We start from the raw sequence: 26,536 nt of genomic DNA, 5'->3' as shown, positions 1-26,536 counted from the left end.
CCTATTTCCCTGGCCGCCTCCCTCCTCCTGAGTTGCTGTGCTAACAGTCTGCTGGCCTTTTCCCCATACTCTTACACCACCCCCCTCGCCTTCCTAAGCTGTTCCACGGCCCTGCTCGTGGATAGTGCCCCCAGTTCCGCCTGTAGTCTCTGCCTCTCCCTGAGTAAAACCTCCCCCGGGGACTCCGCGTGCTCTTCATCTATCCGACCCATTTCCCTGACCAATCTATCCATCTCTGCCCGGTCTGCCTTGGCTCTGTGGGCCCCAATTGAAATCAGCTCCCCCCGCACTACTGCCTTTAGCACCCTCCACACGGTCGCCGCTGAGACCTCCCCAGTGTCATTCACTTGCAGGTAATTTTTTATACATTTCCGAAGCCTCTCGCAGATCCCCTCCTCCGACAGCAGTCCCACATCTAGCCTCCATTGCGGGCGTTGATAGCTCGCTCCCCCGAACTGCAGGTCCACCCAATGCGGGGCATGGTCTGAAATGGTAATTGCTGAGTATTCCGTGTTCTTTACCTCCCCCATACAGTCCCTGCTTAGTACAAAGAAATCTATCCTGGAATATACTTTGTGGACGTGCGAGTAAAACGAGTAGCCCCTTCCTGTTGGCTGTCCCTCTCTCCAGGGGTCCACTGCCCCCATTTGCTCCATAAACCCTTTCAGCTCCCTTGCCATTGCTGAGAGTCTACCCGTTCTGGGACACGACCGATCCAAAGTCGGGTCAAGGACCATGTTAAAGTCCCCTCCCATTATTAGCCTGCGAGAATCCAAGTCCGGGATCTTCCCCAGCACTCTTTTAATGAAGTCCACGTCATCCCAGTTCGGGGCATTTATATTCACCAGCACCACTCTTCTCCCCTCCAGTCTGCCCCGTACCATCAGGTATCTGCCCCCCCCTGTCTGCGGATATGCCCTCTGCCTCAAATTGCACGCGCTTGTTGATCATGATTGCCACCCCTCTGGACTTCGAGTCCAAGTCCGAGTGGAAGACCTGGCTAATCCAGCCCTTCCTTAGCCTGGTCTGGTCTGACACTTTCAGATGTGTCTCCTGCAACATAATTACGTCCGCCCTCAGGGCCCGCAAGTGCGCGAACACCCGCGCCCTCTTAACCGGCCCATTCAGTCCACCCGGCCGCCCCTGCCTTGCCTGCACTCTGTGTGCCCCCTCCAGCTCCAGCGGTCGCGGAAAGGCTTCGGCCCCCATCAGCTGCTTCAGCAGGTCTGCTACAAACGCTGCAGCATCAGCTCCCTCCGCCCCCTCCGGGAGGCCGACCATCCTCAGATTGTTCCTGCGGACTCTATTCTCCAGCTCCTCCACTCTGTCCAGCAGTCTTCTCTGCCGCTCTTTCAGGCCGTCCACTTCTAGCGCTGCAACCGTTTGCGCATCCGCCTGCTCCTCCACCGCCTCTCCCAGCTCCTTAACTTTAACATCCTGGGCGTCCAGCCTCTGGTTCAGCTGATCCACCGCTTTCTGGATTGGGTCCAAGCCGTTCCGCTTCAGTGCTTCAAAACTGGACTTCATTACCTGGAGCATGTTATCCAGCGCCAGCTGGATTGCTGAGTCCGGGGTCCGTGTGTCCGCCATCTTAGGTCCCAGGTAATTTTCTTCAGGTCCTTGTCTCTGTCCCTTTTTCTCCTTCTTCTTCTGCCTTCTGGAATCCCGCTGTTCCATGTGCCGCAGCCTGCTCCTCAGCGCCTTCGCTGCCGCTTTCCTTCGCCCAGCTCCTTGAATTTTACCTCCTGGGCATCTGAAGTGGGTCCAAGCTGTCCCTCCTCAGCAACTCCAAACTTTTTTTCCCCTTTGTCCTGGAGGAAGGAAGGTCCGTGGGTCCGCCATCTTACCCTTCAGGTCAGCTTCCTCCTTGTCTCTCTCTCTCTTTCTTCCTCACCTGCTGGCCTCCCACACTTCCATCTGCTGCAGCCCGCTCTCCTCTTCTGTTCCCGGCAGCCTTTTTGCCGCCCCCGTGGTCCCATTATCGCGGGGAATCAGCTGTTCAGCCCCGCCGGAGTGAGAGCCCAACGAATGTGCGGCTCACTCGTACATCGCCGCCACCGGAAGTCCATGGAGGTATTTTCTTATGAGGAGAGATTGTAGGTTGGGTCTGTACTCATTGGAGTTTAGAAGAATGAGAAGCGACCTGATTGAGACGCAAGAGTCTCAGTTAGCTTGACCGTGTTAATGCTGAGAGGATGCTTCCCCTAGGGGAGAGTCTAGAACCAGAGGCATAAAGACAGATGAGGAGGAATTTATTTTCTCGGAGGATAGTGAATCTGGAATTCTTTGCCGCAGAGAATTGTTGAACCTGTGTCATTTGTTTAAAGCTGCAATTAGACAGATTATTAATCATAAGGGAATAAAGGGATCAGCCATGATCTAATTGAATGACTGAATGGCCTACTTCTGCTACAATGTTTTATGGTTTTGTTTGATGTAACCACCGGACAGTCCTCGTGGAGAAATGATCTTGCCTTCTCATGGAGGATAACCTCCTTTGTGTTGTGTGGCACTAGCACTGTGCATTTCCTTTAAACAGATCCAGCAATTCAAGACTGGGATCTTTGAGTTGCTGCCAGCCATCAGTAGCAGAATTGTACTCTGCCAGAATCTGTAAACTCATGGCAAGCATATCCCCCATTCTGCCATTACAACAAAAAGGGATCAGCCCTGGTTCAATGAAGAGTACAGGAGTGCATGCCAAGAGCAACACCAGGCATGCCTAAACTGAGCTGTCAACCTGATGAAGCTGCAACACAGGATTGGTTCTGTGCCAAACAGCAAGTAATAGAAAGAGCTAAGTAATTCCACAACCAATGGATCAAATCTAAGCTCCGCAGTCCTGCCACATTCAGCTGTGAATAGTGGTGGACATTAAGTGATTCACTGAAGGTGGAGGGTCCACAAATATCCCCATCCTCGATGATGGAGGAGCCCAACGTATCGGTGAAAAAGATCAGGCTGAAGCATTCGCAATGACCTTCAGCGAGGAGTGCTGAGCTGATGATCTACCTTGACCTCCTACGAAGGTACCCAGCATCACAGATGTTCGTCTTCAGCCAATTTAATTCACTCCCATGTGATACTTTAAAAGACTGAAGGCCCTGGAAACTGCAAGGGCTATGGGCCCTGACAATGTTCTGACAATGGTACTGAAGACTCGTGCTCCAGAGCTTGACGTGCTCCAAGACAAGCTGCCCCAATACAGCTGTAACCCGCATCTACCCAGCAATGTGGAATATTCTGCAAAAAAAGGAACCAATCTAACCCAACCAATAACCATCACCACGGTATATTCTTGATTATCAGAACGTGATGGAAGGGGTCGTCAACAGCGCGATCAGCAATAACCTGCTCACGGATGCTCAGTTTGGATTGCGCCAGGGTCACTCAGCTCCAGACTTGGATATAAGAGCTGAACACAGGTAAGGTGAGAGTGACTGTCATAGAAGTTACAGTGCAGAAGGAGGCCATTCGGCCCATTGAGTCTGCACCGGCTCTTGGAAAGAGCACCCTACTCAAGCCCACATTCACCCTATCCCCATAACCCAGTAACCCCACCAAACACTAAGGGCAATTTTGGACACTAAGGGCAATTTAGCATGGCCAATCCACCTAACCTGCACATCTTTGGACTGTGGGAGGAAACGAGCACACACGGAGGAAAACCACGCGCACACACAGGGAGAATGTACAGATTCCGCACAGACAGTGATCCAAGCCGGAAATCGAACCTGGGACCCTGGTGTGTGAAGCAGTTGTGCTAACCGCTACCGTGCTGCCCGTGCTGACTGTCCTTGACATCAAAGTAACATTTGACAGTATGGCATCAAGGAGCCCTAGCCAAATTGGAGTTGATGGGAATAGGTGGAAAACTCTCTGCTGGTTGGAGTCATACTTGGCACAAGCGAAGATGATCGTGATTGTTGGAGACCAATCACCTCAGTTCCAGGATATCACTACAAGTGCTCTTCAAGGTGGTGTCCTCGGCCTAACCATCTTCAGCTTCTTCATCAATGACCTTTCTTCAATCGTAAGATCAGAATTGGCATGTTCACAGATGGCTGCACAATGTTCACACCAATTGCAACTCTTCAAATACCGAAGCAGTGCATCTCCAAATGTGGCAACTTTGATAGTATCTAGGCTTGGGCTGACATGTGGAAGAAACATTCGCACCACACAAGTACCATGTAATGACCATCTTCAAGAGAGGATCTAACCATCTCTCCTTCGCATTCAATGGCATCATCATCGCTGAATCCCGCACCATCGACACCCTGGGGTTACCATTGATCAGAAACTTAATTGGACTAGCCAAATAAATACTGTGGCTATAAGAGCAGGTCCTGCGGTGAACAACTTGCTTCCTGACTCCGTAAGCCTGTCCAGGAGTGTGATGCTTGCCTAGATAATTACAGCTCCAACAACACTGAGACTCAACACCATCCAAGACAAAGCACCCGTTTGATTTCTACCCCTGCCACCGATGCACAATGGCAGCAGTGTGTACTATTTCCCCCTCCAGAATCTTCCCCAGCACTCATAAACACCACATTGTCCCAGTTTGGAGCATAGACATTTACCAAAACCACCGGCATCCCCTCCAGCTTCCCACTCACCATCACAATCTCCCCCCCCCCCCTCCCCCCGGTGGAATCTGACACAATGTTCCCCACCTCAAACACCATCCGTTTGTTTACCAACACCGCCACTCCTTCGTCGTCATGTCCAATCCCAAATGGAACACCTGCTCTAACCATCATTTTTGGCAGCCTTCTGACCCCCTCATTTCCTCAGCCTTCTGACCCCCTATCTTTAAATGCGTTTGTTTAAAAAAAAGAACACCTCCGCCTTCAGACTCCTCCAGGTGCATGAACGCACATGATTGTTTGACTGGCCCATTCAGCCCCCCTCACGATCCACATGACCAGCCTGACACACACACACACCCCCCCCCCCCCCCCCCCCCCCCTCCACTGCCAATCAATCATATCTCTTCTTGGGCCAGCTCACCCTCGGATGTCCACCATCGTCACCCCCTTTCCAGCTGTGTCATTCAAGAAGTTCATCAATCCAATGCCCTTCAATACTTCTTCCAGACTCACTGGAGACGCCCAACTCCTGTCTTTCTCTCTCATCACAAAGGGAATGGACTGCCCATCTAAGAATGCCAACGTGGCTGAACTATTCTCCCAGGGCACTGACCTATAGAGATTCCTGTTTTTAAAAAAAAAAGTATCAAAAACCGCATTGGCTTACTCCGGGCGAAAACCAAACTGCCACCTGCCATCTCAGCTGGTGGGCTAAAAGAGGTTGGCCTTTTTCCCCATACTCCATTTAAAAAAAAAAAAAAAAAAACCTTTGAGTGCCAGAACGAGCTCACCGCCTTCCCCGTGGACAACAGGTTAAACTACGTCTGCAGCTTCTTCCTGTTTGCAAGCAACCCCGGGGCAGGGTCAGACGAATATCTGCGATCTGTTTCCAGGATCTCATCCACCCTCACTGAACTATATAAATGCGTCTTATAGGAGATTACCTCACCTGTACAACTGGTTTAAGGGCATTCCACAGTGTGGAGGGAGAGCCGTTCCTATTGATGGTTGTGGACGTGTTCACAAAACCCTCTGTCCGCCAACAGTGCTACATCCAGCCTCCATGGTGGGCGCTGATTAGAATCTGTCCCCAGCGCCAAGTCCAAGAAATGTGACGCATGGTCCGATTGCAATCGCAGAACATTCTGCTGCCCACACTTAAGGTAGAAGGAACCCACCCATTAAGATGTTGTCAATCCTGGAATATACTTAGGCACATGGCAAAGGACACAGTCCTTATCCTTTTGGGTGCAAAAACCGCTGTTGGACTGCCCCCCCCCCCCCCCCCCCCACCCCCACCCCCAAATAAAGACCCAGAGAGCCTGAGCCACCCATGTGAAAGCAAATGATTTAGGCCTGGAATGATCTAGCTTAGGATCTAATACACAATTGAAGTCTCCTCCAAAGACCAGTTGGTGCATATCCAGGTCAGGGATGGAAGCTAACATTCTTTTAACGAATGCCACATCATCCCATTTTGCCACGTAGACATTTACCAGTACCACCAACGTACCTGGTAAAGACCCACCAAGCTACCATTGAGATCTGCCATGGTCCTAGTGGCTGGAAAAGAACCCATTTATTAACTAAAATCGCTGCACCTCGGGCCCGTCCATCAAAGCCCAAATGGTTTTCGTTTCACCCACCCCTTCCGCAGTCTGATCTGGTCCTTTTACCCACAAATGGTCGCCAGCAAAAACGCCATATCAGCACTTTGATTCTTTAGCTGAGCAAAAATCTCAACCTTTTTACCGGGCCCCAACATTTGTGCAAAATGTGTAGTAGGATTTAGGCTCTCTATCCCCTCCGGCAACCCGATGGCTCTCGGGTTCTGCCTCCGAGAACGATTCTCAAGGTCGTTGACCTTGGCCTTCAACCTCCTGTTCTCACCAACGCTATTTCTGCTCCCATCGAAGCAAGCGATTCAGTGTCACGTCAGTGCTTTTTTTCATACCTTCTAGCACCTCGCCATGCTTTCACCGATTTATAGCAGTTTTTCCAGTTTCACCCACACAGGGCCCAGGGCTTTCTCGAATGACTTGCGCAAGTTCTCTACTATCAATTTCCACTGTTTGTCAAAGCGGGCGTCAATTCCTCGGCTTGTACACTAGCCAGCATGTCCGCTGTTATCGGTGAAGTCGCTGACGTCGTCGGAGCCTCCCCCATTTTTCCCACTGAGTTGCTGCACGACTCTTCCAAATCGGTTGACAAGGTGCTTTCTGTTGGTCGTTTATTCCCTTTTTTTGTTGGAATTGGAACGGCTTAAGGATCCTTTAACTCCACAAGAAACGTTTTTATGCGAAAATACGAATGGGCGAATAGGGCTCTAATGTACGAATCCTGCTGGGAGCTGCCTAGTGAGCATCCTCCCCATACATGATGTCACCGGAAGTCGTCAATTTCATCAGTTATATGGGATATGATTAAGGAGGAGTGGACCGTCTCCCCGTGTCTGCGTGGGTTTCACCCCCACAACCCAAAGATGTGCAGGATAGGTAGATTGGCCACTCTAAATTGCCCCTTAATTGAAAAAAATAATTGGGTACTCTTTTAAAAAAAAAAAAAAAAAAAAAAATTTTTTTAAAGGAGTGGACCATTCATTCCCTCATGCCTGCCATTTAATAAGATCATGGCTGACCAGACATGTCCCACACTATTCAGCTGCATTCTTTATAATAAGCCTATTAAAATCTATTCAGCTGCATTCTTTATAATAAGCCTATTAACATCTATTGCACACATTAACAATCTATAAGTTCACCCCATCCTCTTCATTCAGTCATTGTCATGTGGATGCACAAAAGCCCCTCCAGGGACGTTCATGGTTTTGTGTTTGAAAAATTATCATAGACAGGTGGCACTATGATTCGGTGGTTTGCACTGCTGTCACAAAACGCCGAGCACCCGGCTCCGGGTCACATGTCCGTGTGGAGTTTTCTCCCCGTATCTGTGTAGATCTCACCCCCATAACCCAAAGGTAGGTGAATTGGCCATGCTAAATTGCCCCTTAATTAGGGGGGGAAAAAAAGAATTGGGTCCGCTAAATTAATTTTTTTTAATTCAGAAATTTAAAAAACGAAAATTACCATAGACTTTAATTCCATTCCATCAGTCGTGCACACCAGTACCACTGTGAATCTTGCCTTTTCATGTCTTGTCGTTTTTCTAAGAACTGCTAAGGCACAAAGGTTAGTACTTAGTACAAAGGTAAGGCACAAAGGTGGCACAAAGGTTAGTATTGCTGCCTCATGGCTGAGGACCTGGGTTCGATCCTGGCCCCAGGTCACTGTCCTTGTGGAGTTTGCACATTCTCCCTGTGTCTGCATGGATTTCACCCCCACAACCCAAAGATGTGCAGGGTAGGTGGATTGGCCACGCTAAAATTACCCCTTAATTGGAAAAAAAGAATTGGGTACTTGAAATTTCTTTTAAAAAGAACTGTTTTTGAACCTTTACACTCTACAATTCAGCTGCTGGGCATTTTGAAGTTCATCGGTGTTTCATCCACGTTGCCAGTATAACTTAATACGTGCGTGTGTTTTTGCCACTGTCTGAAGAATTGCCAGAAACTGGTAATTTTGGTGTAGCGGGCTTTTGGCAGTTTCTGAGCAATAATTCTCTTCTCCCACACTAGACTTTCGTACCTTAAAATGGCTATACTAAGTGGCAGTTGTTCTGAAATCTTTGCTGGGGTTTGATTTGGCTCCTTAAGTGCGTATATACACATTGCATTTCCAGTAATGTTGTAACCATTCTGCTGATTTTTGAGGACCAAGTCAAATACATGCTTCTCAAAGTCAGGCTGGTGGCTGGGCTCGATACTGATGGTTTGGGACATCTTCATTAGCATTTCTTCCTCCTAACATCATTGCACTAGTTTTTTCACGAATAGTAAATTCTCTCACTGCAGCACAGTTATTTAACGAGTTACCAAGTCTTGCAACTTTTAGCTTGAAAACAGCTTCATACTTCATTCATTTTGCCAGAGACCCATTTCTGTTCATCACTTGCTACATCATACGTGGTCTGCTCTGTGTGTGAGTATAAGCTCCCATTCATCTTTTTCATAATGCAGCCTATATTGCCTGGTTAATCCCATGCACAATTGAAGATAAGTATTCGAGAAGATTGGCAGACACAGAACATAACTGTTATCATAAGTTCTGGAAACTGGGGATCTCTCACTGCAGACCTTTATCCACATGCCAGTCAATAGGGACTTGCTTCTAATTTTATGCTGGTAGTAAGTGGAGAATTTTGTTATGTGACTGGATTCTACCCACAATAAACCAGTGTCAGCCTTTTCTTAATGAAACTCGGGTGGGGAGAGATGATATAAATGTCTGCACGGTTCAGAACTGATTTGCACAGCTAGTTCCACATTTGGTCAGTGCTGATAACCAATGTTGGAGTCGCTTTAATTCAGGATACATAAAAATTGGCGTCAGTATCTCTACAACATGAAGAATAAGGCAAACTCTTAATTTCTGATTGTTGTCCAGTGACCACTGCTAGGACTGAGTGAGCACGAATGAGCCAAATTTCTCTCCTCTATTGAATAGTTCCCCGGCACTCAATTTTAGTTAACTCATTTGTTCTCTGCCAGTATGGCAAAGCTGGTTAATTACTGATTGTCCATAAGTTAAAATGTTTTACAAAAATAGCAGTCAGAATTTTTAATTATTGATGTTTCATTTGCTTTAATATGTTATTAGATTTATATTCTTCAGCAATGTGTGTATAAGTTGAGAAAAAATTCTCTGTGACAATATAATATTACTATAGAACATAGAACGATACAGTGCAGTACAGGCCCTTCGGCCCACGATGTTGCACCGACATGGGAAGTCAAAAACTAAAGGCCATCTAACCTACACTATGCCATTATCATCCATATGCTTATCCAATAAACTTTTAAATGCCCTCAATGTTGGCGAGTTCACTACTGTTGCAGGTAGGGCATTCCACGGCCTCACCACTCTTTGCGTAAGAAACCTACCTCTGACCTCTGTCCTATATCTATTACCCCTCAATTTAAGGCTATGTCCCCTCGTGCTAGCCACCTCCATCCGCGGGAGAAGGCTCTCACTGTCCACCCTATCTAACCGTCTGATCATTTTGTATGCCTCTATTAAGTCACCTCTTTGTGGTATTGTGCCACAGTTACTTTGAACCTTATTTCCTAGGATGTACCTGAATTTCAAAGAACCGTGCAAGTGATGCCGAGGAGACAGGATTATGACCACGGTGGTGACGGAGGAAGAGGAGGAAGCACAAGCCGTGAATATAATTATTACAACCATTCTGAGGAGTATCGAGGTTATTCTGCTGATAGTCGGGATTATGGATATGGCCGAAGGTTTGATCCATCACCCAAAACTGGCTCCTGGGTAAAGATGATCCTTTTCTATCCGCCTCCCCAACCCCTGCTTGGTTTTTCAAAATGAACGAACAATAAATATACTAATACCTGGAGTTTTTTTTAGTAAATCTATAGTTTCTATGATCCCTATGCTTTGTTTAGTCAGCATGCTTTGCAATTGTGTCATGTAAAAGGTGAACCATGTTGCAATTTATTTTCACCAAAATTTGGTTTGGATGGTCATGGTGATGATTGATGGCATCCTTTCTTTAAATATCTCCTTAAGCTCTTCCTTTTTAAAAAAAATTTAGAGCATCCAATTATTTATTTTCCAATTAAGGGGCAATTTAGCATGGCCAATCCACCTACTCTGCACACCTTTGGGTTGTGGGATGAGACCCATGCAGACACGGGAAGAATGTGCAAACTCCACACTGACAGTGACCCAGGGCCGGGATTCGAACCCGGGTCCTCTGCGCCATAGGCAGCAATGCTAACCACTGTGCCACGTGCCGCCCTTTTAAGCTCTTATTTATCTGTACTAATGTACATCTCTCTATTTTTTGACATGATAACAGGTAAATAAACTTCAGAAGTACTTCAATGTGCGTTCCAGGGCATTGTTCCTCTGTTCATTTTTTAGTTTAAATTTTGATCGCTACTTTATTTCCTTTGGGTGCAAAGACATCTTGGACAGGAAAAGCAGAGGGTAGCTTTGGTGGGTTCTGCTGCCATATTTATAAATTGATGAGCATAGAAAAATGTAAGGGGTGGGTCCCAGAACATAACACTGGTGGGGTGTTTCTCCAATTATAAAATAAATAACCCACACACACACAAAGTAGTAAGGGTACTACCTGGGCATGACACCCCCGGGATAGTGTACGGTCAATTTTAGCCCCACTTGACACGGCGTTGCCATTATTTATTAATAAATAATTTTTAGAAAAACACCCAAAGTCTTTGGTCCTTAGTTGCCCAATAACTGCAATCACGAGGTTTGTAAATTTAATCACAATTACGTCTATTAATAACTATAATGAACCATGCAACAAATACAACAGGTTAATTATCATATTCCTAACCTTCCCCACTTAATTGCGTCCCACACTGTGTACACACAAGACAGGCAAAACACGAGGAGAGAAAGCAGCATCTTTCTACAGGAATCCAACTGTTCTTCCCCTGGCTCTCTGAAAATCATGCCACTCGGGCAGGATCCAATCGCCACCTTTCATCGGGCAGAACAGTGCTTTTTGGCAAATTCATTGGCCTCCAGCCAACCAATCGAAGCGAGTTCCACCGATCTCTTAGGTGCTGAAAAGTCTGAGTTCTGCTACTACAGTGTTCTCTTTCGCAACTGTTATAACCCTTACGGAGGTCAAGGAATAAGGATATTCTGATTCCCCGTGACTTCCACGGAATACGAACCTTCCTAGTAATGGGGCTAGGGTTTGCCCTTAACAAGGGGAGCCCTCGCTAGTATAAAACCCTTGACCTAGGCGCAGGTCGAGAAGGGAGACTCTTCAGAGAGTGGAGAGTTTGTATGCTGTTTCATGTGTGCTGCTTTGGCGGATTCTGGCGACGAGAAGTGGAGCTGGCATTGGCACCAAGTACTATGCGCCAGCCCCATTTAACCGAGGGTTCAGGAGGCCTTCAATCCGCCAGCCGAAATGCCGGATATTGGGAAATTGGAACCATTTAATGCAGGTACTGATGATTGGTCGCAATATGTTGAGCATATGCAGTATTTCATTTGCACCAACAGAATCATCGGGGATAATAGACAGATAGTGATGATGTTATCGGCGTGTGTGGGACTTGCCTCTAGCCTCATCAGAAGCCTAATCCACCCAGGTATGCTGGATTTGTGGTTTTTGCCGCTTTAGTGGCCCTGTTTGGGGAGCATTTTGATTTCAAGCCGCCGCTAATTGTCTGGCGGTTCCGCTTCCAGACGGCCACTCGGGTCCAAGCCGAATCTACGAGTGACTTCTTGGTCAGATTAAGAAAGTTAGCCAAAACCTGAGAGTTCGGCACCACGCTCGATGAGTCCCTATGCGACTGCTTAATATGTGAAATCCACTATATAAATACACAGAAAAAACCTTTGGCCGGATTGACAGCGTGCAGTAGAGACCGCTATCTCCCACGAGAGTGCTGAGCAAGGGGTCCAGGGACTCCAGGGGATGGTGGTGCTGATCCCAGGCTGCCAAAACTGGAGTATTGTGTGCAGTTATGGTCACCACATTACAGGAAGGATGTTATTGCTCTGGAGAGAGTGCAGAGGTGGTTATCAAGAATGATGCCAGGGCTAGAAAAGTCACGGAGAGAGATTTGATAGGTAGGGTTATTTTCCTTGGAATAAAGGCTGAGGGCTGACTTGATTAAGGTGCACAAATTTATTAGGGGAAGACATAGGATGGGCAGAACAAAATTGTTTCCCTTGGTAGAGAATTCTGGAGCCAGGGGACATAGATTCAAGATAAGAGGCACAAAGTGTAGAGGGGACACGAGGAACATTTTTATACAGGGGGTAATGAGAGTCTGGAATTCACTCCCCTATTGGTGGTGGAGGCAGAGACCCTGAACTGTTTTTGTTAAAGTACTTGAATCTGCACCTTAAGTGTTCTAATCTACAGGGCTGTGGATCGGGTGCAGGAAGAAAGCATTAGAAAGGGCATATGGGTATCCTCTGGCTGGCATGCGCAAGATGGGCTCAGTTGCCTCCTTCTGTGATGTAACTTTTCTATTCTAAATGTCTGCCGTTCAAATCCCGCTCAGCTGAGGAAGCAATCCTCCGATAGTGGGACGACTGGCCGCTGCCACCGGGACCCGGAGTGTCACCGTATATTTCCCCCTACCAAGTCAGTCCAGAGTATGGATACCGACTAGCAACCGCTGGGTGCAGAGACTGAGAGCCCACGACACAATGAGGGACCACCTCGTGCCGCTAGGCCTGACTGCCAAACTCACGACATGGAGGACAACGACAGTTCCCACCAACCGTTTCACTGAATGGCATCACCACGAGTTGCCTCGATTTCAGATTGCCCTGCAAGTAAATGGACATTCAGTTCGGATGGAACTCTATATTGGGACGGTGATACTGGTGATCAGCTGCCACTTTCAATCAGATCAGATCCGGCCTCCAAACATTGACCCATTGAGACAAAAAAGACCGCCTTGCCATTATACGGGGGAACCCCAGGCAATCGTGCACCTCAATGGTCCCGGTCAAATAACCTGCACGAGCCTGAAGGTGTTCTGGCGAGATTTCTGCCCGTTTTCCAGAATGGTTTGGGTACCATAAAGGAGGCCCTGGCCTGCATGAACCCTATGGCACGTGCTTTTCTTTTGTGCTCGACCGGTCCCTTATGCTTTGTGGCCTAAAGTGGACGCTGAGATTTACGGGCTCAAGGGCTTGAAAATCACATAACTCATCCAATTTGCTAATTTTTGCAGCGCCGGTCAGCTCATCACACAGTCTGATGGTTCCGTAGACCTAGGTGACGACTACAAAATGACTGCTTCTTGACTAGACTGCTATGCCGTCCCTCAAATAGTTCACTTGTTTGCTAAGCACAAGGAAATGAACATGAACCATGCGTACCTCCCAGCTGAGTTTGGCCCCAGAATCCTGGGGGTTTGTGACCATAAACACACCGTGGATTGTATGAAAAACCTGACTGCATTTTGGGATTTCCTCAGCATGCATTATCTTCCAGAGGGTGATGGAGAACATCCTGGGGTGGGCTCTCACGCGTGGTGGTTACCTGGATGATGGTTTGATTACAGGCTCGTCTGACTGGGAACATTTGGATAATCTGGCCGAAGTCGTCTTTCGATTTCAGGAGGCTGCCGTTCACCTCCAGAGGGAGAAGGGTGTTTTCAATGCAATCGAGGTCACTTGCCTGGGCTACTGCGTGGACCACTATGGATTGTGCCCCATGGAGAAAGTACAGGCGATCTGGAAGGCCCCGGTACCCAGCGGGCCGATGGAACATCGCTCATTTTTAGGCCTTGTGAACTATTACTGGAAATTTGTCCTGAATCTGACTATACTATTAGCCCCACTCCACTGTCTGTTTAAAAAAAAAAGGGGTAACAGTGGAAATGGGACCAGACGCAGGACACCGCTTTCGCAAGGGTTAAGCAGCAACTGTTGTCCTCCAAGCTACTGACCCATCTAAACTCCTACTGCTGACGTGCGATGCTTCTCCCCCACGGGGTTGGTGCTGTCCTCGCCAATCAAATGGACGACGGGTCGGCGCACGCCATCGCATCTGCATCAGGGACGCTTACCGAAGCTGAGAGAAACTATGCTCTAAACAAGAAGGAATCATATTGCATTGTTGACTTTGTCTGTATAAATGTTTCTGGAACCCACCTCTTCATTCACCTGAGGATGGAGCAGTGCTCCGAAAGCTAGTGATTCGAAACAAACCTGTTGGACTTTAACCTGGTGTTGTACGACTTCTTACTGTGCTCGCCCTAGTCCAACACCATCATTTCCACATCAAGAAAATGGTAGGAGATGGGAAACATAACTGAGTGTTCCCCAGGTCTACCAACTTTAATAGTATGACATAACAGGTTTTGGAAAATGTTTTCTGGCCGAAGCCAGCCAGATTGAGAGACCGGCAGTTTGTCAGGCAAGTAAACCTATGGCATCAGGCTGCAGACTAGGAGAGTAGAGGAGGGAGAGATTGAATCAGAAGGTACTTGGTGGAAGGTGCCTGGGACAATTGCAGTTTGGGGAGATGGGATGGGATGTTGGTGAGAACACCGGAAATATAAATAATATTTAGCATAAAATAATTGTGCAGTGATAACGTGCAGGTAGAGAAGTTCACAGAAGGTGACTGTGAAGAAGATTGTGGCCTGGGAATAACATAGGAAAGTCTCTACTCCAAACCCGAGAGAAAAGCACTTGTTCTGTTCCATCCAGCATTCATCGCCTCCCTTCAAAACGAGCTTCTCAAAGCCTTGGAGAGCCAGCCCGTTTAAATGTTGGAAAAGGAATGCAAATGCATGAGCTCCAGAAAAGTATTTAAATGAGGAACCCACCTTTCTGATTGAAAAGCCGGTTGACTGCCCCTCTTTTGTTAAAGGTGGAAGTGGGGCGGTTCGAAATGTTTATATTTTAACATGGCGTTCAACCCAAACCTATCTGTTATTTGGGTTTAAATTATTCTGATTGTCTATCATGCTTTGAAATTTATTTCAAGTTCAGGCCATGATGTTCTAGATTTTTAAATCTTTCTTTCTGTGTTAAAATTCATCCAGGATGATGAAAGTTCCAGATGGCCCAGAGAGGAGCATCCTGGAAATAGACCACCTGATTACAGGTAGGTGAAGAAAGCAGTACTTCCTGGCTGGTTTGTCCTTAGCAGTAATAATAGTAGAAGAATACTAAACTGATTTGTCCAGTTATAAATGCAAATAGTTAGTTATCTGGAACATAAGATTTGAACTTCAATTTCTTTTCCTAATTGCATCGTGGTGGGTTTGCTTCTTTACAAAAGTTTCAGAGGGAAATGCATATTTAAAAACCAACTTCTTTAGACAAAAACTTCTTCAGATAAGAATATTGTAATTGGGACATTCCTAATCTGTTTCATACTCTAAATATTTGTAGGATCCGAGATGACCAAAACCCTAGATTTTCAAAAGCATACTGTTATTTATAACTTTTAAGAGAGATGAATTGTCCACCTATTGACAGAAAGCATTGCTTTATATTTCATATTTGAAAGCTTTTACTGTAGCAAACAAACTAAAACCGACATTGACTCAGTATTACTTAGTAGACAACTGATGCACTGAACTAGAAACATTACTTTCCTTATTAATGAATTAACACAACTGAAAACTGCATGCCATGTTTATGCTTTATCTCAGCAAATATGTAACTTTGTATAGAAAGACCAAATCCCTCCTGGTGTTTTAGCAAGCTTCCTTCTCCCTGCCATGTCAGGGCGTGTCTTCCTTTTGAGGGTCCCTTCACTCAATCTTCTGAGTCTCATCAAACTGACTTCTAGTGGCATGTGAGAAATCATGGATGTAGGGCATGTGGGAGCTCATGGATGCTGGTGTTATCCAAGGAAAATGAGTGGGACTCTCGGTCCCACCGCAACCATTTTCTGGTGCGTTGTGCCCCTGGCGGCAGCGGGATCCTCCTTTCCGGCAGCCAGCCAGTGGGGTTCCCATTGTGGGCACCCCTACGCCATTGGAAAATCTGTGGGTGCGAATGTGCTGCCGGCGAAGGGGAGGATCCCGCCGACGGAGAATCCAGCCCAGTATGTCTGCAGTAAGTGTCTGTGACTTGAGGAGCTTCAGCTCAGTCATTCAGCTGGAGACTGAGGTGCAGACACTTCAACACACCAGGGAGGATGAAAGTTTTAAATGGACACTTTGTTTCACGAGAATATAACCTTCTGGTTTGGAAAGTGGTGAGAGACGAGAGGGTGTGACTGCAATTGAGACAGGTAAGGGGACCCAGGGGGCAGGAGTGTTAGCTTCTCAATTGACAACAGGTTTGAAGTTCTTAATTTTAAAAAAAAAATTAAGAGTACCCAATTCATTTTTTCCAATTAATTAAGGGGAAATTTGGTGTGGCTAATCCACCTACCCTGCACATCTTTGGGTTGTGGGGTTGAAACCCACATAAACACGGGGAAAATGTGCAAACTCCACACGGACAGTGACCCAGGGCCGGGAACCAACTTGGGACCTCGGTGCCGTGAGGCAGCAGTGCTAACCACTACTCCACCGTGCTGTCCTCGGGTTTGAAGTTCTTTCAACTTGATTGGATGGGGCGGCACACGGCACAGTGGTTATCACTGCTTTTTACGGCGCTGAGGACCCAGGTTCGATCCCGGCCCTGGGTCACTGTCCGTGTGGACTTTCACCCCCACAACCCAAAGATGTGCTGGTTAGGTGGATTAGCCATGCTAAATTACCCCTTTTAATTGGGGAAAAAAATAACTGGGTACTCTAAATTTATTTTTAAAAACCAAACTTGTTTGGATGAGGGTGCAGGATGGATGAGCTGGCTGACCATGGCATTGTGGTACGGGAAGCCACGCAAGTGGTGGGAGCACATATAATGGAGTCAAACTGTTCTCTGTAGCAAAGAGAGAGAGTCCAGGTTGTTATGGGAGAGGTGTTTTCAGAACCCCAAAATGTATCATGGAGTTCTACCAACCCCCACCTTTAATAGATTGTTGCTTTTGAAGCATTGTATTACAATTATGGACACGTGGTTTTTAAAACAAAACAATGTTTATTCCATGAACTCCAATTAACCTTTTAAATAAACAGTGGATCTCTTAACACCCCTTACTTCAAAGATGACCCTGAAAAGAATACACTACCCAATCCTGCAAACTGTTCCTTTACACATCCAAAAGACTTAACAAATCCTTCAAACAGAAGCACATTAGATTTATATTCAGTACTGAGACATTTTTGCAATTCCGATTTCACCAAAGGATTAAGAGATAGTCCTTCATGGCAGAGATCACCAGCAATGGAGCTCACAGCCACACCCAAGCTTTCTTCAAACTGAAACTAAAACTCCCAAAAAGCAGAAGTGAGTTCAGCTCCCCCCCCCCCCCCCCTCCTGTGACATCACTTTGGTAATATGATCAGCTTCATTTCTTAAAGCTACATTTCTTAAACATCCAATTCTTAAAGGCACTTTCACATGAAAAGGTTGCTGTGTTATCTGCCAGATGCTCAGGTTTGGGCATCTGCTCCAGGCTGGAGGGGAACTTGCAGTAGGAGAGGGAGGATGCCTATGTCATGTAGAGAAGGTTCTCTAGGTTCATCCCAGGTGTGGAGGGATTTTCTTCTGAGGAGAGATTCAGCATTGGGCCTGAACTCACTGGAGTTTCGAAGAATGAGAGGCCACCTTATTGATACATAGGATTCTCAAGGGGCTTTACAGGATTGATGCTGAGAGGTTGTTTTCTCTTGTAGGAGAGTCTAATTTCAGAATAAGGGGTCACCCATGAGGAGGAATTTCTTCTCTCTGAGGGCAGTCAATCTGTGAAATACTTTCCGCAGAAGATTCTAGAGGCTGGGCCTTCAAGTATGTTAAAGGCTGTAATAGACATATTTTTACCCAGTAAGGGAATCGAGGGTTTTGGGGGATAAGGTAGGAAAGTGGATTTGAGGATCATCGTATCAGATCCGTTATGATCTCATTGAATGGTGGGGAAGATTCAACGGGCCGAATAACTTACTGCTTGTACATCCTATATGGGACCTTCTGACAGATCCTTAGTTCATGTATCTCCACCAGTTCTGCGCCTTTGAACAGAAACCCACCTCTTTTCACCCCTCCCCACCCACCTCCCAAGACCTATGTCTTCTATTTTATGACCTGTCCTCCACCTCCATATAGGGCCTCTGTCTTTTTTCAACTCCCCTTCCCTCCCAAGGACCCTATCTCAAGGGTCACAGTTTATCCCCCCACCCCACCCCTTCAGGCAGGATGTCTGAGGTGTTGATTCTGTTTCTAGAGATACCAGCTGCACCCCTCTTGTGTCAGGGTGTGAAAAATGGTGCTTTTATTTCTCTAAGCATTCCGACCTGGGGTTTGTCCCCAAGGCAACCAGGGCTTTCTTTTTTTTTCTTAAATTAAAGTGAACAATTTAAAACATTGCCACTTTATAAAATCTTGCAATTGTAACAATGTACTGTTGCCAGATATCTTATACCTGAGTTCTATTCCTGTATTGTAATTGAATAGCTTTGCCTTCATATCAATATAAGCTGTTAAATACAGTTTGGTTGTGTGATTTCCAAACAAGTGCTTAATCTTTTTTACACCTCCAGTTACACGGCAGTTGGCACGTAATTAGACTTAAAAGTTTTACATAGTCCCAGTATCCTACCTGGGAGCATTTTAAATTAACTCTTACTATTAATGAAAATCCTGCCAGTTCTTGACAACATGTAATTGAATGGACATTAAGATGCCAGTAATTGGAGACTTCTGGTTGCGGCTATGCGGAGCTAAGCCGCACGTTCGGCAGCTCCGCTACTTAAGGACTTTTGGGCCGATTTCAGGGCCCCAAACGGCGCTGTTTCGACGAATCCCGGTGGGGGAAGGTGTCTAGAGGAGCATTCCCCATAATTTATGGTGCTCACCTGGAGTGGGGCAAAGGAAAAAGCTGCAGCAGCTCCCCAAGAAAAGCGGGGGAAGAAGGACAAAATGGCGGCCGGCGGAACACCTGAGGACTGGTGGAAGTGGGCGCAGGAGCAGCAGGCCTCTCTTCTGCGCTGTTTTGCGGAGCTGAAGGCTGAGCTGCTGGACTCCCTGAATGCGATTACCAACAAGCTGCTTGGGACCCAGGAGGCGTCCATTCGGGAGTTGCAGCAGCAGGCCGCTGAGAGGGAGGAGGAGGCCGTGGTCCTCGTGGGGAAAGTGGAGTTGCACGAGGCACTTCACAAAAAGTGGCAAGACCGCTTGGAGGAGCTGGACGTTCGCACGAGGCGAAAGAATTTGAGGATCCTGGGCCTGGCGGAGGGGCTGGAGGGGTCGGATCTCCCGGCGTATGTGACCACGATGTTGAGCTCGTTGATGGGGGCGGGGTCCTTCCATTTGCCCCTGGAGCTTGAGGGAGCTCCGAGTGCTGGCCAGGAGGCCTAAGGCAAATGAGCCCCCGAGGGCGGTGCTGCTGCAGTTCCATCGATTCAGCGACCGGGAATGTGTGCTGCGCTGGGCCAAGAAAGAGAGGAGCATCAAGTGGGAGAATTCGGTAGTGAGAATCTACCAGGACTGGAGTGCGGAGGTGGCTAAGCGGCGGGCCGGGTTCAACCGGACGAAGGCGGTGCTGCATGCCAAGCAGGTCAGATTTGGAATGCTGCAGCCTGGTCATGGGGGGAGACTTTAACACAGTGCTGGATCCCCCACTGGACTGGTCCAGTTCAAGGACGGGTAGGAGACCGGCGGCGGCCAAAGTACTGAGGGGATTCATGGACCAGATGGGAGGGGTGGATCCCTGGAGGTTTGGGAGATCGAGAGCATGAGAGTATTCCTTTTTCTCTCATATCCATAGGGTTTATTCCCAAATAGATTTTTTTCGTCCTGATTGATCAGGTCAGGGGATTGATCCCGAGGGTGCAGGATGCCGAGTATTCGGCCATAGCGATTTCAGACCATGCTCCGCACTGGGTTGATCTGGAGATGGGGGAGGCGCGGGACCAGCGCCCGCTCTGGCGCCTGGATGTGGGGATTCTGGCTGATGAGGCATGGGGGGGGGGGGGGGGGGATTTGCCCCCGACGATGTCGTGGGCACTGATCTCTCTGATCCTAAAGCGGGATAAGGACCCATTGTAGTGTGGATCATACAGGCCTATCTCGCTCATCAATGTTGACGCCAAGTTGCTGGTGAAAATCCTGGCCACCAGGATAGAGGATTGTATGCCAGGGGTGATACACGAAGATCAGACAGGATTTATCAAGGGACGGCAGCTCAACACTAATGTGCGGAGACTGCTAAATGTTATCATGATGCCGGCAGTGGAGGGGAGGCGGAGATGGTGGCGGCGCTGGATGCAGAGAAAGCGTTTGATAGAGTTGAGTGGGGGTACCTGTGGGAGGTGTTGGAGTGGTTCGGATTTGGGGAGGGATTCATCAAATGGGTGAGGCTGCTCTACACGGCTCCGATGGCGAGTGTAGTTACAAATGGAAGGAGATTGGAGAACTTTAGGCTCTACCGTGGGACCAGGCAGGGGTGCCCCCTGTCCCCCTTGCTCTTTGCACTGGCGATTGAACCTCTGGCTATGGCGTTGAGGGAGTCGGGGAGATGGAGGAGTCTGGTGCGGGGTGGGGAGGAACATCGGGTATCGCTGTATGTGGACGGCCTGTATGTGGCGGACCCAGAAGGGGGAATGCCGGGGGTGATGGAGCTGTTAGCGGAATTTGGGGGCTTCTTGGGCTATAAGTTAAATTTAGGCAAGAGCGAGGTATTTGTAGTACACTCGGGAGATCAGGGGGAGGGAATTGGGAGGCTCCCGTTTAAGAGGGCAGTGAAGAGTTTCAGATATCTGGGGGTGCAGGTGGCCAGGAGTTGGGGGACTCTCCATAAGCTTAATTTTACCAGGCTGGTGGAGCAGATGGAGGAGGAATTTAAAAGGTGGGACATGGTGCCGCTATCATTGGCGGGTAGAGTGCAGTCCGTCAAAATGACGGTTCTCCCGAGGTTCTTGTTCCTCTTCCAGTGTTTTCCCTAGGGCCTTTTTTAGAAGGGTGACCAGCAGCATCATGAGCTTTGTTTGGGCACATGGGACCCCGAGGGTGAAGAGGGTCTTCTTTGAGCGGGGTAGAGATGGGGGGGGCTGGCGTTACCCAATCTCTCGGGGTACTACTGGACGGCCAATGTGTCGATGGTGCGCAAGCGGGTGATGGAGGGGGAGGGGGCAGCATGGAAACGGATGGAGAGGGCGTCCTGTGGAGATACAAGCCTGGGGGCCCTAGTAACGGCGCCGTGGCCGCTCCCTCCTCCGAGGTATACCACGAGTCCGGTGATGGCGGCTACCCTCAAGATTTGGGGGCAGTGGAGGCGACATAGGGGAGAAGTGGGGGGCTCCGATAGAGGCTCCGTTAAGGGGGAACCATAGGTTCGTCCCGGGGAACATTGATGGGGGATTTCAGGGTTGGCACAGAGCTGGCATCAGACAGCTGAGGGACCTGTTTATTGATGGGAGGTTTGCGAGCCTGGGGGAGTTGGAGGAGAAATTTGGGCTCCCCCCGGGAAACATGTTCAGGTAACTGCAGGTAAAGACATTTGCTAGACGGCAAGTGGAGGGATTCCCTTCGCTTCCCGCGAGGGGGATGAGTGACAGGGTACTTTCGGGGGTCTGGGTCGGAGAGGGGAAGATATCTGATATCTACAATGTTATGCAGGAGGTGGTGGAGGCGTCAGTAGAGGAGCTGAAAACTAAGTGGGAGGGGGAACTGGGGGAACAGATCGAGGACGGGACATGGGCTGATGCCCTGGAGAGGGTTAATTCTTCCTCCTCGTGTGCGCGGCTTAGCCTCATCCAATTCAAGGTGCTGCACTGGGCCCACGTGACTGGGACGAGGATGAGTAGGTTCTTTGGGGCTGAAGACAGATGTGTCAGGTGCTCGGGGAGTCCAGCGAACCATGCCCATATGTTCTGGGCATGCCCGGCACTGGAGGAGTTCTGGAAGGGGGTGGCGAGGACGGTGTCAAGGGTGGTGGGATCCAGGGTCCAGCCAGGATGGGGACTCGCGATTTTTGGGTTTGGGGTGGAGCCGGGATTGCAGGAGGCGAAAGAGGCCGGTGTGCTGGCCTTTGCGTCCCTAGTAGCCCGACGAAGGATTTTGCTACAATGGAAGGATGCGAGGCCCTCGAGCGTGGAGACCTGGATCAATGACATAGCGGGTTTTATTAAGCTAGAGAAGGTCAAATTCGCCCTGAGAGGATCGGTACAAGGGTTCTTTAGGCGGTGGCAACCTTTCCTCGACTTTCTGGCTCAACGATAGGGTACTGGGACAGTAGTAGCAGCAACCTTGGGGGGGGGGGGGGGGGGGGGGGAGACGATGACTATGTTTGTTTATTTAATTTTAATTTATTTTTAAGTTCTCTTGTTGAGGTTGGGGGGTGGGGGGGATATGATACATGCATTGATACGGTATGGGGGTGTTACAATTGTTATGGGTTATTTTGTTGCATTTCATTGTTATATTTTATATTTTCTGTAAAAAAAAATCCAATAAAAATTATTTTTTTTAAAAAGATGCCAGTAATTGGGGGCCTGTGGATAGTTTCTTATCTACATGCTAGAGTTCCTTTTATCCTTAATGAGTGATTTAAAGTTGGCATAATATATTGAACCTCGTGGTTTTACATACATACATAGAGCATACAGGCATTACTTGAAGTGGGTACTCATCTCAAATCTATGCGAGCCAAGTTTGTATATATTCTTTTATCATAAGGTTTCATCTTGTCAGCGAGGGCATTACTGCAGTAAATTCAACTTCTTAATCTGAATTATAAACTTTCTGTCTTGAATAGAATTACAGAAGCTTATAGCATAGAACTAGGCCTATCATTCCATTATGACTCTACTGGTTATTTGAGTCATCTACTCCATTTGTCCCTATCCCATGCTCTTTTTCAGCCTTGCTATGTTTTCTTTACAGGTTTATCCAATTACCTTTTGAAAGTTGCTCTTAAATCTGCTTCCCTTTCAGGCATGTATTCCAAATCACCACAATTATTCTACCACCAATCCTTTGCCCAATTATTCTAAATCTGTGTCCTCTGGTTGCGGACTTGTCTGTCAGTAGATTTAACACTTTTTATAATTTTGCAAACCTCAAATAACACTTTTTAAGCTTCTCTGCTATCTGGATTACAATCCTAGCTTGTCTAAATTTTCAACACTCATCACTGCCCGAACTTCAATAAATCTTTCTGCATCCTGTCTGAGGTCATTTGATAAATCTGTCATAAAAGTAACTTCATAGTTCCTTTGGTATCTATTTAATATTTGCATGTGCCACTTTTTTTTATAACTAGTAATTCCACCTCGCTTTGAGTTTATCCTAGGTTTGATGACCAAACTAGATGAAAATTATTATTTCCTCCATTCTTTCTCATCATAGTTTCAGCTTTTAAAAATCTATCTCCATGACTGTCAGTTCAAATTGCAACTAGGAACTTTCAAATCGCAGCTGTTGTCACTGTTGGTGGTCAATGCTTTCCAGGTCAGAAAGGTGGGGAAAAGTGGGTACTCGCAGGATAATGCTTTCGGTCTGGGAATATTAATGGCATATTTAACATACTGTTTATCCAGCTGTTCTTTATTTAATTGCTTCTTTTGTTGACAAGCGGCATCTCAGAAATGGGTGGCACCACAATGATCTATTTCATTAATGAGCAGTCAGGAGCTTATAACATACATTCCATAGAATCTTTCAAGAAATTGGTGTGTTCAATACAAATAAACGTTTACACTGTGCAGTAAAAAATGAAAATTGAATTGATAAAAAAGGGATAGATGTTTTGTCAGGCTGAGCAGTTTCTCTAGTACATTGTCATGGATCAAATCATGAAGTTTTAAAAAGACTATTTGAAACAGAACAATCGTATAGAGCTTTTCTTGAGAGCACATTATGATATTTATTTCTTCTTTCAATTGTGATATTCTGAAAACGAAGGCTTCCCACATTCGTGCTAATGCAAGTTGCTTGCTATATGCAGTGGATTGTATATCAAGTAGATGAAGAAGTAGCACAGAAGGTTGATGAAAGGAAAGGTATGGAAGTAGTCCATATGGACTTTAAGAAAGCATTTGACGACGTACCACATAAAAGGCCAACAAAATTAACAACATGGCCTTATGAAATAGATAGGTCTGTGTTAGCCTGAATGAAAAATTGTCTCGAGGACAGAAAACAGCAAGTCATGATAAATGGTTGTTTTTCAGACTGGAGGATGGTAAACGGTGTTGTTTCCCAAGGGTCAGGACGGGGTCCATTGCTTTATTTGACCTATGACTTAGATACCAGGATCCAGAGTAAAATTTCAAAGTTTACACAGGATTCTAAACTTGGAGGTGTGGCAAATGGAAGAGATGACACCAGTTCACTGCAACAGGACATATGCTCGCATAATGGGAAGACAAGTGGCAGATGGAATTTTATATAGAAAACTGTGAGGTGATGGAATTTTGGCAGAAGGGATAGGGCATATCAATATAGACTGAAGTGCAGAAACAGAGACACTTTGGGGTTTAATGTGAATATATCTTTGGCAGGGCATTGAGAAAGTAGTTAGTAAAGCATGTGAGACCTTGAAAGGAGGGTGGGGGTAGGTGGAGGGTAATAAATATATTTAGCACAAAAGCAGGGTAATTATGCAGAGCCCGTATGAATTTCTTTCTGATCATCACATTTTACAACGGATGTGAAGGTCCATGAGAGGGTACAAAGGATATTTAGTAGAATGGTATCAAGGATGAGAAATTATAGTTAAATGGTTAGATGGAGATACTGGAGCTGTTCTCCAATGAGCAAAGGAGATTGATGGAGAATTGTAAAAGATTCACACCAGTTTAGATGAGTTGATTCTTGTTGAGATTATAATCTTAACAGTTTTTAACATGGTAAGATTTTCTGACATGCATCTTACGAACAAAAGGTTTCACAAGAAATAGTTATTAAACTGATAAGTCAAAAAAGCACACTACATTCTCCTGCTGAACAAAAGAGACTAAGGGCGGGATTTATCGAGCAACCCGCCACGTGCTTTTCGGCGGTGGAGGCGGTCCGAGCTGTTGTCAACGGGATTTCCCAGGGGATAAACCAAGTCTGCGCCAATCCAGATTCCTTATTTAAACCTACTACTTATTGCCCAAACGATCTGTATCCCTCCATTATGCACCCGTTCATGTGTCTATTAAGATACATTTTAATCGTTGCTATCGTGCCTGCTTCCACCATCTCTACTGGCAAAGCATTCCAGGCAACTACCACCCTCTGCATGAAAAACTTTCCCCGTACAGCTCCTGTAAATATTCTCCCTCTCATTTTGAACCTGTGCCCCCATGTAATTGAGTCATCCTCCCTGGGGAAAAAGCTTCTGACTATTCATCCTATCTATGCCTCTCATAATTTTGTAGACCTCAAATTAGGTCACCCCTCAACCTTCGTCTTTCCAACGAAAACAATCAGAGTTTATTCAACCTCTCCTCATAGTTAATACCCTCCAGAACAGACAACATCCTGGTAAACCTTCTTTGCACTCTCTCCAAAACATCCATGTCCATCTGGTAGTATGGCGATTAGAGCTACATGCAATATTCCAAATGTGGCCTAACTAAAATTTTATACACTGTGACATGACCTGCCAACTGTTGTACCAATGGCCCGGCTGATAAAGGCAAGCATGCCACATGCCTTCTTGACCACCTTATCCGCCTTTATTGACACTTTCATGGATCTATGGACCTGAATGCCCAGATCCCTTTGTATGTCAATGCTCCCGAGGGGTTTGCCATTTATTGTATAATTCACACCTGAGTTTGATTTTCCAAAATGCATCAGCTTGCATTTGTCCGGATTGAATTCCATCTGCCATTTCTCTGCCCAACTCTCTAATCTATCTATATTCTGCTGTATTCTCTAACAGTTCCCTTCTGCAACTCCCCTATCTTCGTGTCATCTGTAAACTTGCTAATCATACCATCTACATTTTCCTCCAGATTATCTATATATACTACAAACAACATTGGTTACCAGCACTAATGACTGTGGAACACCACTAGTTACAGATCAGGGGCTGATTAGCACACTGGGCTAAATCGCTGGCTAAAAACAAAGATTGTAAATCGCTGGCTAAAAACAAAGCAGACCAAGGCAGACCAGCAGCACGGTTCGATTCCCGTAACAGCCTCTCCGAACAGGCGCTGGAATGTGGCGACCAGGGGCTTTTCACAGTAACTTCATTGAAGCCTACTCGTGACAATAAGCGATTTTCATTTAATTTCATTTCATCTCCATTCTGAAAAACTCCCTTCCACAAGATTCTGC

The 26,536-nt window shown here is 46.8% G+C and overlaps 1 protein-coding gene across 8 annotated transcripts in view; it reads left to right on the top strand.

Moving 5' to 3' along the window:
• pphln1 (periphilin 1) overlaps nucleotides 1-26,536 on the top strand; it is a 213,147-nt gene that overhangs the window by 13,259 nt on the left and 173,352 nt on the right. For 5 of the 8 annotated variants that reach the window (XM_038780842.1, XM_038780839.1, XM_038780841.1 and 2 more), the window contains exons 3-4: nucleotides 9,782-9,985; nucleotides 15,244-15,305. In XM_038780842.1, coding sequence (XP_038636770.1) covers nucleotides 9,782-9,985; nucleotides 15,244-15,305 — 266 coding nt within the window. Of the gene's footprint in view, nucleotides 1-9,758; nucleotides 9,986-15,243; nucleotides 15,306-26,536 lie in introns of all 8 variants that reach the window. The other 3 variants (XM_038780846.1, XM_038780845.1, XM_038780844.1) reach the window with 2 other exon arrangements.

The sequence above is a fragment of the Scyliorhinus canicula genome, chromosome 20, assembly GCF_902713615.1.
Source record: "Scyliorhinus canicula chromosome 20, sScyCan1.1, whole genome shotgun sequence".
In the NCBI taxonomy this organism is placed as follows: domain Eukaryota; kingdom Metazoa; phylum Chordata; class Chondrichthyes; order Carcharhiniformes; family Scyliorhinidae; genus Scyliorhinus; species Scyliorhinus canicula.
This window is presented reverse-complemented; position numbering and strand designations above follow the sequence as displayed.